Source organism: Nanorana parkeri, unplaced genomic scaffold, assembly GCF_000935625.1.
Source record: "Nanorana parkeri isolate BGI_ZX_2015 unplaced genomic scaffold, ASM93562v1 scaffold1934, whole genome shotgun sequence".
Lineage (NCBI taxonomy): Eukaryota > Metazoa > Chordata > Amphibia > Anura > Dicroglossidae > Nanorana > Nanorana parkeri.
The window spans coordinates 112,656-124,597 of NW_017308202.1; the positions used below are offsets into that span (position 1 = coordinate 112,656).

The 11,942-nt window shown below is 48.7% G+C and overlaps 1 protein-coding gene across 1 annotated transcript in view; it reads left to right on the forward strand.

The window, feature by feature from the left end:
* Nucleotides 1–11,942, forward strand: part of UBE2V1 (ubiquitin conjugating enzyme E2 V1) — a 45,465-nt gene that overhangs the window by 8,775 nt on the left and 24,748 nt on the right. The window contains exons 2-4 of the mRNA XM_018572088.1: nt 1,709–1,800; nt 4,583–4,727; nt 6,085–6,297. Of these exons, the coding sequence (XP_018427590.1) occupies nt 1,709–1,800; nt 4,583–4,727; nt 6,085–6,297 (450 nt within the window). The remainder of the gene's footprint in view (nt 1–1,708; nt 1,801–4,582; nt 4,728–6,084; nt 6,298–11,942) is intronic.

Here is an 11,942-nt window from a genome sequence, read left to right on the forward strand (position 1 = left end):
GCCCCCCCCCCCCCCAGGTGATGGAAATGAGGAGAGGGGTAGGTGTTGTGTAGTGCTGTCCTAAGGTGACAACGCTGCACCTCCGTAGCTATGCGTGTAAGCCCTAAAGGTGCCCACACACCTTACGATAATGGCGGGAAATCCGGCGATCATACGATTATCGTAAGGTGTGTGTGTGGAAGCCGTGCGACCTCTGCTACTGTAAGGTCGCACGACTTTAAACTTAGTAAGGCTGGGCACACACCTTACAACCATCGCAAGACTTTTGTCTTGCGATGGTTGTAAGGTACTTTAAAAAAACGTACGATCTGCCCATCTTGCATAGGCAGATCGTACTTGCGATGATCGCAAGCCACGCCCCCCCTGGCGGGCTTCCGATGACCGCAATGCTGAGCGGGCAGTGTGCGCTTGCCCACACCGGCCCGTCCGCCTTTTATCTTACGAACATGCTACACACCCGCCGAACATCGTACGATGCTCGGCGGGTTTTTAAACATGTTCGTAAGTTTAAAATCGTGCGACCTTACAGTAGCAGAGGTCGCACGGCTTCCACACACCTTACGATAATCGTAAGGTGCGTGGGGACCTTAACATGTTCGAAAGAACGTGTGGCACGTTCGTAAGATAAAAGCCGGACGGGCCGGTGTGTGCGCAAGCGCACACTGCCAGCTCGGCGTTGCGGTCATCAGAAGCCCGCCCCCCAGGGGGGCGCGGCTTGCGATCATCGCAAGTACGATCTGCCTGTCCAAGATAGGCAGATCGTACGTTTTTGTTAAAGGAGAACTATGGGGTTAAGGCTTACCCCCATAGTTCTCCTTAGGGTAACGGGAGGACACAAACTAGCGTCCTCCCATCACCCTAGGCTCAGTATATAGGGAGCTGCTGCTCGCGGTATACTGAGACGCCGCAGCCGGGGACGGGTCCCGACGTAGATGCCGGGATCCGCCCAGCTGCGTGAGTGACAGCTGGCTCTGCCTATCTAGAGGCAGAGCCAGCTGTACCCGCCCCCTCCCCCGTCCGTTCCGCCAGTCAGCGCTGGCGGATCGGAGCGGGGAGGGGGGAATCCAGCCCCTCCCCTGTCACGGCAGAGGGCTGTGACAGGATCGAGAGGTGAGCGAACGCCGGTATGTGTTCGCTCACCTCCCGATCTACTGAGCCGACCTGTGACAGTCTCATTGTCACAGGTCGGCTAGAACTATGAGGTGAGTGAAAATCACTTATCTCATAGTTCTCCTTTTAAAGTACCTTACAACAATCGCAAGACAAAAGTCGTGCGATGGTTGTAAGGTGTGTGCCCAGCTGCCTGAGGTCCTGCATAGGTGTTGTCATTCCTCTCTGCCTCCTTTTCTAGTTTCAGCCTCTCTCAGCCGGTGTGCAGGGGGTGACGGGACAGAATGAATACCGGCGGCTGCTCCCAGCTTAGATACGTGTTGCAAGGTTTCCCGTCCCCTTATATAAGAAATAAACGTCTTTGTCTTTTACTGCCTGGAGGTCATACAGCAAGAGCCGGACTGCAGAGGGTTAATCATGGCGTTCCCTTTGAAGCCGGCTGCCGTCTACTGGTCTGTGTGATGTAATAAGTATGTGAAATGCATTTTAGGCAGATGTCTCCCCCAGACTCCCCCCACCCCCGCCCGGACCCGTCCTTCTCTCTGTAATTAACCCTTTTGCGGGCTCAGTCCTGACGATTTTCTCTCTCTCTCTTCAGTTGCAGGGATTGTCACAGCCGACTTCGCCTCGGGTTTAGTGCACTGGGGAGCGGACACGTGGGGCTCCGTAGAGCTGCCCATTGTCGGGAGGGTAAGTCGGAAAGTAACTGACCGGAAAATGTCATTTAATAAAACTCGATCAGATCTGACCGTTGGCTGCGTGCCGCTTAGCTGGAGGAGTGGGTCTGCATGGTGCTGGCCTACTGATACTGGATCCAATGGGCTCTACTACCCAGTCAGGTCTCAGCTTCTGATTGGAGGAAATGTCTCCTTGTTGGGGGTGTCACTGCTTAAAAATAGGGATGCACCGATACTAGTATCTGTGCCGACAGCAAGTGTTTGGGCGCGTACTTGGTCGAGGAACGTCCGGTATCGGTAAGCCGGGCGCGCGAGTCATTATCCCCCCAGCTAACCTGATTGGCCAGAAAGCCAACTCTATGCTTCCTCATCATTCCTCTTCATTCCCTGGTGATGAGGGAGCATGGAGTCGGCTTCCCGGCTAATCAGGAAGCTGGGTGGCAAGTCATTAAAGGAGAACTATGAGGCGAGTGCTTTTCACTCATCCTCATAGTTCTAGCCGACCTGTGACAATGAGACTGTCACAGGTCGGCTCAGTAGATCGGGAGGTGAGCGAACATATACCGGCGTTCGCTCGCTTCTCGATCCTGTCATGGCTCTCTGCCGTGACAGGGGAGGGGCTGGATTCCCCGCTCCGATCCTCCAGCGCTGACTGGCGGAACGGACGGGGAAGGGGGCGGGTACAGGTGGCTCTGCCTCTAGATAGGCAGAGCCAGCTGTCACTCACGCGCAGCTGGGCGGAACTCGACATCGATGCCGGGATCCGCTCCGGCGTCTCAGTATACTGCGAGCTGTAGCTCCCTATATACTGAGCTTAGGGTAACGGGAGGACGCTAGTTTGTATCCTCCCGTCACCCTAAGGAGAACTATGGGGAAAAGCCCTAACCCCATAGTTCTCTTTTAAACGCCCCCAGGCTTCCCTAATGGGACTTTCGGTATCACCGAGTACTGAAAAAAATAATCTGTACTTGTACTCGATACCGAAAAACTGGTATTTGTGCATCCCTACTTAACAGTGAACTATACCCAAATCTTTTTTGTCTTTAGTTCTCTTTTGGGGCAAAGTCCTCTTGTCCCAAAGTCAACATATGGCGGGCTACTGCTCACTAAATGCTGACAGCGCAGAGCCGCATTGCAGCCGCAAAAGATCCCAACATTATTGTAGGGATCCACCCCACTCCGTGATTGCCTCTCTAGAGCCAGATGTTCCCGCCCCTTCCCCTGTGTGTCCCTCCCTTTTGGGGGGGAATGAACTCTGGTTGGTTGCTTTGTAAGGTATGTAACTGTATTTTTATTGTATTTTTTGTCAAGAAGTAAAAACTATTAATAAAAAGGATTTTAAAAAAATGAGCACTGGAGGAACAGATAGAGGGGAGGGGGGAATCCCTGCCATGAGCTGAGTGATCAGTGGCTTGTGATCGCTCGGTTCTCGATCTATGGAGCCGTCATGTGACAGATGCAGTGCCACACGCCAGCTAAAAACTATTGGGAAACGTATATTTTACTCTCCCAAAACTTCTCCTTTACCTTGACCTTTTGTTCCAGGCTTGGCAAATCAGCCCAGGCATGCCGGGCTGACTGCCAAGTGGGAACTTTTTCCTACTTTTTAGTTTTGGAAACTGCAGGGAAGGGTTAGTTCCCTCCGTTGCACCTTTTCTGCTATTCAGGGCCCCTGTTGGAACGATTTCCCTTCATTTCCTGTCCGGCAGACAATGTTTCATTAGACAGGAAGTCAGGGAAATGCTGCAACAGCAACAAAGAAATAAAGTATTTCTAGTACGGTAGGGGAGCTCCGGGTCTGCTGTCAGATTTATATATCTGTTTACTTGTTGAAGATTTTCTCTCCTTCCTGTCTGGTGAAACCGTTGTCAGCAGGACAGGAAGTGAGGGTAAATCTATTTAACGGAGCCCTGGGTAGCAGTAAAAAAAACAGACCGGAGGTCTAATCCTTCCCCACTCAATCTGGCTTGATGTTCTTAATTTCTATTGATCATTTTCTGTGACCTCTGGGACTGATGGGTGGTAAGAAGCCGGGCGGCGAGTCATTATTCCCCCCCCTTCCCAGCTTCCTGATTGGCCAGAAAGCCGGTCACACCCATCGCTCAGTGCTGTACGTTAAATAAAGAAAGCAAATTTCAAACATCGCAATATAAACAAGTCCTGAAAGATGACATACGAGACGTCAGTCCTTCCCACACCAGTTTACAGTCCCCTTGTGTAGTGTTATAATGTAGTAAAACTTTCCAACTGTATCGGTCTAGTTAACTATAAACCCATTTATCACCTTGTACAGTTATAGGGCCCGTAATGTACACGTTAGATCCTGTACAGAGGACGAGTGACTCATCTGTAAATACACTGCAGCTACGTGATAAAGAGCGCTGACAGTATGAAAATGTCCGGTTCAGACGCAGCCCATACTGCCCTCTGTATAAGAGGGTTATAAACCTAAAATCCAGATTATCTTTATATAAAGATGGCCGAGCGGTTCTCCGAGATTGAGGGAAGCGTTTCCAGATTGACGCATTACATCGGATATTTCATACTGTGCTTGTAGTCGCTGTGACACAATGTTCAGTTGGTCTGTTATCGGCCATTATAAGCTATCAGAGGCTCCCCAGGGACGTCCTCCAATGTGATTACTGGACAGGAAGTCATTTGTCTGTATAAAATGTCTCCCTCCTAAATGGAACTCTATTCAATTTGAAAGAAAACAATGTCATTATTTCCATGTTAACTAGTTGTAATCCAACTTTCCTCCATCCGTTAATTCTCATTGTTTGTTTGTGTTCCAGGCCTTCATCAGACCCTTCCGGGAACACCATATCGACCCCACCGCCATCACCCGGCATGACTTTATAGAGACCAACGGAGATAACTGCATGCTGACCATCATCCCCTTGTCTTGTATGGCCTATAAATTCATCAACCACTCTCCAGGTAATGAGTGGGGGGATAGAATCCCTCGTGTCGTTTCGGGGAATGTACTTTCTGCTATGTTGTTGAGGCAGATTTAGGAAATTAAAGGTGTTATCTTTCCAGTCTTAGAGCTTAAAGTCACATTAAACCCTCAGATTTTTTTAACATAAACCAATACTGTAATGTGCGCCTTCTTGTAATGAGAGTTGCCTAAATTAACCGACGAAGGACCCTATTTAGCCAAGGCGTTTTGACCGAGAAAATGGCCCATAGCTAATTCTTCCGGTGCCGGGGTCGGAATGGTTTTGGCAGACGGCCTCATCCAGGACACCCTTCCAGTTCTTTCCTTGTAACATCATTGGTAACGGTGACCTTATGCTCGTCATTGTGACACTATTACCAGCGATTATACAAAGTTACATCGTGGGAGAGACAGACTGTTCGCCTTCTCTGCCACTACCTGGAGTCCATACTGGTGACGCCATGATGACGATGTTATCTGGTTTCCATAGTAACAGCCTCCTGGATGCTATATACTGCTGATCAGATAATTGGAAATCAAGCAGAGCTCTGCCCTGTACAAAACCCCAGTAACCATTTGCAGCAAGACTTCTCTGCCCAGGCCGTGCCTCTTGCCTGACGTGACTTGGCATGATCTGTGTGCGGCCACGGCTTCTCTACAGGAGTGTGACGTGTAAGATATCACACGCTGCTCGGGAAATCTCGGCAGAACAGCAACCTAGAATTGTTGTTTGATGATGGCTGTGCAGGATCTGTTATCCAGATGCTCCTACACCCGGACATTATTTGGGAGGGTTGCACATCTTGGAGAGATGCGTGGAATGCTGTGAATGGCTGTCACGTTGGGTTAATAAACCATGATTATATGTTCCAGAATTGTATATGCTAATTACAGATAATTAAATACCTGCTCCACCCGCTCCCGGGCGATCTACTACCGTGACCCAGTTTTTGTTCCCCAGCTGAGGAAATTCCTCTTCCAGTGAAAGGGCCAGTACAGGATGTGAGGGGGAAATCTCCAATAGGGACACAAACAGCAATGAACAGCAAACTGCAGTTTTTGATTTTCTGTATTGTGTCCCCGTTAGAGATCTTCCTTCACTTCCTGTTGGGTGACAATGTTGCCACCAGAACTGGAATTGAGGAAAATCTCCTTTTAAGAAGCCTCAGACAGTAATAATATCAGTAGTAAAACATGGGTCAAACCTTTCCTCCGTACCCAAAACGTTCTCCCTTCTGAAGACTAGTAACTCCATTTATAGGAGGCTGCGAGTGTTGGTTGCTATGGGATACTGCACCTTATTGCTGCTTGGAAGAGAGAATATGACTCGAGATATTTGCATTTATTTTTTCACAGATCTCCTCTACAAGTCCTACGCCACCGACTGCTTCATATTCGCCTTGGCCATGTTCGTCACACTGACCAACCAGATTCACAAGTGGTCTCACACCTACTTTGGTCTTCCTTGCTGGGTGGTCTTCCTCCAAGACTGGCACGTCATCTTACCCCGCAAACATCACCGCATCCACCACGTGTCTCCGCACGAAACTTATTTCTGTATAACGACAGGTGAGCGATCGCCGCACAAAGTCCGAAAGATGATGCTCAATGTACTTCTGAAATGGGAAGCAGAATTACAGAACTGTCACATGTCATTGGTTTCAGTTACTGTGGTCTGCAGCCTCCTGGCATTGTGCTGACGTGGTTCTCAGCAGTAGAAGGTGGTACTGGGAGATTAGCTGCTCGTTCAGCGCAATGCAGATTGACCCTATTCTAATGGCTGGGAGACTCCCATCCCCCCCCCCACAAACACACGCGCACACACACACACAGACCAGGGTTAACATAATACTGGCAGGCAGGCTGCAGGCCATGCTGATGCGTTCCCTCCTACTGCAGCTTACTACCATTGAGCCCCAGTAGGGTGCCGAGATCCTTAGACATCTTAGATCGAGTAGAGGAACTGGTGGGGTATCACTGACACTTATTTAATATAGTGTTTTACATTTTTGGTTGTAAATAGCCTCTGACCTTACATATCTACATCTGCAATCGAAGGGGACATTGGTGGCTGGAATGAACAGCCTTAAAGGAGAACTATGAGGGTGGGGGGGGGGGAGATCCCGGCACAATTGTCGGGATCCGCTTCAGCTGCTGCGTCTCAGTATACCGCGAGCAGCAGGTATACTGAGCTTAGGGTGACGGGAGGACGCTAGTTTGTGTCCTCCCGTTACCCTAAGGAGAACTATGGGGAAAAACACTGACCCCATAGTTCTCCTTTTAAGGGAGCCTCTGAATCAGTGATACAGATCTTCAATCAACGTGTTTTTCATTCTTGGTGTTGGATGAAAGGGCTGGAACCTCTCATTGTTGCTGATTGAGAGGGAGATTTCTTATCATTTTCTGTCATGGTGACCATGGCACAGGAAGTGGGGGGGCATCTCTTAGTAGCAGATGGTAAAGAGAAACGTCACCAGCACACCAACTTCCTTCAAGGATAATCAACCGTGGATTTATTAAAACTCATGTGAAAAAACGCAAGCTCTTTTCGGGGGCCATGCCTGATGAAGGGACCCTGCGTGGACCCAAAAGCGCTCGTGTTTTTTGACATGAGTTTTAATAAATCCATGGTTGATTATCCTTGAAGGAAGTTGGTGTGCTGGTGACGTTTCTCTTTACCATGTGCTACTTGCGGCGCCATAGCAGTTAAAACCTTTTACCTCTGTTGGTAGATTTTCCTTCACTTCCTGTGCCGGTGACAGTGGTTGCCAAAGCAAGGGCAGTGCATCAGTCTGGGCTTTCTGATGACTGGTATGGGCAAAGCATCAGTCTGGGCTTTCTGATGACTGGTATGGGCAAGAGCACCAGTCTGAGCTTTCTGATGACAGGCAAGGGCAGTGCATCAGTCTGGGCTTTCTGATGACTGGTATGGGCAAAGCATCAGTCTGGGCTTTCTGATGACTGGTATGGGCAAGAGCACCAGTCTGAGCTTTCTGATGACAGGCAAGGGCAGTGCATCGGTCTGGGCTTTCTGATGACTGGTATGGGCAAAGCATCAGTCTGGGCTTTCTAATGACAGGCAAGGGCAGTGCATCAGTCTGGACTTTCTGATGACAGGCATGGGCAAAGCATCAGTCTGGGCTTTCTGATGACAGGCATGGGCAAGAGCATCAGTCTGGGATTTCTGATGACAGGCATGGGCAGTGCATCATTCTGGGCTTTCTGATGTTGTCCCTCACTACATAGTTGACGATTGTACGTCAGATCACCACATGCTTGAGCAGCAATAAACTAAGAGCATTCAATGTTTGTCTCTCCCGTTTAGGTTGGCTGAACTACCCACTAGAAAAGCTCGGATTCTGGCGACGGTTCGAAGACCTCATCCACGGCGTCACGGGGGAGAAACCGCGGTCAGACGACTTGAAGTGGGCTCAGAAGGTCAAATAACGTCCGGCCAGCTCCCGCCACTCTTCAACCAGTTGCCAACCTTTTAAAAAAAAAAGTGAAAACTAAAGCCATTAGCCAAATATGTCAAAGACTCACCTGGAAGTAACTGACTAACGAGCACAAGCCAACCTTGTGCTGTAATCCTCCGTAAGACTCTAATCCACAGACTCACACTCTGCGACACTAAGGACCGGGCCCAAAGCCTTCAGGCCCGCCTGATTCCTGAAGCAGCTGACACCATACATTTTATTTTTTTTTCAGTTTTTCTTTTATCAAGTTTTGCTGATGTCCCAGATGACCTTTCACCTTGCTGAGCTCGGTGTGTGACCATCACACGAGCCAGAGAAGAGATTGTACACAGTCTTGCACTATGGAAATGCATCAGTGATAAACATTTGTTGTATCAACATTGAGTCTGCTGCCTGTGGAGACCTCTAATACAGATATGAAGGAGGAGGAGGAGAAGAACAGTGCTTTTTTTTTTGTTTTCTTTCTTTCTTTTTTGCAGTCATTGTATTATTGTTTAGAATGTTTTTTGACTTTTACCGTTTTTCGATTCGTGAGAGGCCTAAAGTGCATGTTTGATCCTGCAGGCATCCAGGTCCTGGGATAGACCACATTTTTCTATCGCCGACTCCAGTTCCTTTCTGTCTCCATCATCCTTAAGGCACTGACTGACGCTTAACCCCCCCTCTCCCTGAGACGCTGAAAGATAAATATATTTTTAAATACCTCTGTATTGACCGCAGTGAAGGGAGGAAGCTCCTTCCATTTTCTTTTTTTTCTTTTCCGGGTTTTCTTTTTTTTTTTTTTCTTTTCCGGGTTTTCTTTTTTTTTTCTCTTTCTCTAGAAACGGACAACAAATTTAATAAAAACCTCGCACTTGATAAGTAGCACCCAGTACTGTAAGTCAATCCATATCTAGGCCTAAAGGAGATGGTTAGCGGCAGTTTTTTTCGTCAGGGTTCATGACGTAGGTAAGTGCATTAGGTAAGGTGTTAGTGTATGTGGAGTCGTTTGTTTGGGCTGATTGTTTGTAAATAAGAAGCATGGAGCTTACATTTGTGCGGTGCTTCTGTGGTAGTAAGTGACGGCGACTGAGGGCGAAATGCGTCGCGTGTTTTCAGGATGGCAGTGCTAATATTGGCCCTAGAATGTGAAGAAATAGTAATCATGGGGATGGTATGGGGGGTTAGTGACCAGCAGAACTCGGCTCATTTATATCTATGGGTGAGCTGAGAAATTAAAGCACTTATTTAATATATTCAATATTTTTGAAACTTTAAAAGCCGGCTTTACTGCATACTGTCCCGCTGCCTGCGTTGCCTGACTCTTCTAGGCTGAAAAATGTTCTGCATGTGACACTCACCGGGGTGTCAGATGGAGGGTACCCCCCCCCCTCCACTGCGTTGTGCGGTTTCCTCCTCCAGCCCCTATGTCACTACAGGGGCCAGCGGACGGAACCACAGCACACAGTAGGGGACAAGACAGCCGACATGCTGGAATGTTCACGATCTTTCGGCAAGTTGAAGAGCTGGGTGGTACCAGCGGGAAGGACTTTGCAGTACAGCTTTTGTGGTTTCAGAAATGGCGACACATTCTATGGGGCTTGTGATGATGGCCTCAGTGTGAGACGCCTCTGAGATCATTCAGAATGTTTTGATCTGCAGTTGATCCCATTTTGACCTGTTTTAACCAGGTTTAGCATTCCTATAGACCTGTATGGGTGTATGCAAAACCCCCTGCGTACTGACATAGGTCCATAGTCTATTGCTGGGGAATTAGGTCTCTAGCACTTCGCTTTCTACATTCCACTAGAGAGCCGAGGGATGAAATCTGTAGCACTTAGTTCACCAACTTCCAGGGGAGAGCTGAGGCACTAAATGTGTAGCACTTAAATCACTAACTTCCAGGGGAGAGCCAAGGAATTAGGTCTGTAGTGCTCACCTTGCTAACTTTTACTCTGAGAGCTGCTGAGGTATTGGGTCTGTAGCACTCTGCTCCCTAACTTCTACCAGGAGAGCCGAGGAGTTAGGTCTGTAGTGCTCAGCTCGCTATCTTCTACCAGGAGAGCCGGGGAGTTAGGTCTGTAGAGCTCAGCTCGCTACCTTCTACCAGGAGAGCCGAGGAGTTAGGTCTGTAGAGCTCAGCTCGCTATCTTCTACCAGGAGAGCCGAGGAGTTAGGTCTGTAGAGCTCAGCTCGCTATCTTCTACCAGGAGAGCTGAGGATTTAGGTCTGTAGGGCTCAGCTCCCTAACCTTTACCAGGGGAGCCGGGGAGTTAGGTCTGTAGAGCTCAGCTCGCTATCTTCTACCAGGAGAGCTGAGGATTTAGGTCTGTAGGGCTCAGCTCCCTAACCTTTACCAGGGGAGCCGGGGAGTTAGGTCTGTAGGGCTCAGCTCCCTAACTTCTACCAGGAGAACCGAGGAGTTAGGTCTGTAGCACCCAGCTCGCTAACTTTTACCAGGGGAGCCGAGGAGTTAGGTCTGTAGCACTCGGTTCCCTAACTTTTACCAGGGGAGCCGAGGAGTTAGGTTTTTTAGCACTTGGCTTGCTAACTTCTACCAGGAGAGCCAAAGGATTAGGTCTGTAGTGCTCAGCTCACTAACATCTACCGTGAAAGCTGAGGGCTGCACGGGAGCTGCTAATACAGACTGTTAGGACAGGTGCTGCCAGAAATAGCTATTCACTTCCATCACTATCTCTGTCAGCACTTCCCCACTTAGTGTGTTTTCGGAAGAGCTGTTTTCAGAGAGAGAGAGTGGCTCAGACATCACACAGCCCTGGACTTTCTGTGCCAAGTTAATGAGCAAAGGCATTTTAATCACACAATAGCTTGCTGGCGCCATCGTTGGAAAGTTCAGGCCGCCTAATAGTGACTTTAACAAATATTAATGTGAAAGCTGACAAACCTGTAAAGATTGATGCATCAGACATTGTAGGTTTGCGGTGCAGCCAGGTCCACCATAGTATCGGAGGTGGAACCCCCCCCCCCCCCCGAGGTCTGACAATTACAGCACGGTCAGATGTAACGCACTGTCTTCCATTTCCTAAGTCACTATAACAGAACACAGAGCTCTCATACACCAGCTGTTGATTTCCAGGGCGGATTGGAATAGGCGATGGTTCTGAAGCGATGACGAACATAATGGGAACGTTAATTGTTCTTTCCCTGTTAATACGCTGACCGCATTACAGACGCTTAGTCTGTGATACGACCTCCTAGTATCTGTCAATGAACTCCTATGACTCCCAGCTGCGTCATTGAAACATCTCATAGGTCACTTACGCAAGCCTCTGCCAAGCCCTGTTATCGATATTTGGTGAGCTGTGCCAACCTGTTTTCTGTTTGATCCCTGCACCCAGGTAAGCCCTCGCCCTTTTTACCCCGGGCCCTTCACTAGCTGAGCCTCTGCCAGTAAAAAAATGAGCTGGGATGCAAATCATTTTAAATGTAATTATTAATTTTTCTTATCTGACTTCTTGTACCTCTGATATGTAATTATTACCCCGACCAAGGACAGGGTCATTCTAACTTGTTCAGAATTTCAGCAGCCGCTAAGCTCAAGGGCAGGCCTGCGGCGGCGTCTGTCATATTTGTACGCTGAAAGAACATCATAGAGTATTATATTAGAGGTAATGTACAACTCACACTTACTACCGACGTATCTTCTACTATCCAACTTGCCTCCCAATGCTGCGCTACCTGTGCCCTTCACCCCCGGGTCCCGGTGCATTGTTCGAGCTGTAGTAGAGAGGCCCGTAG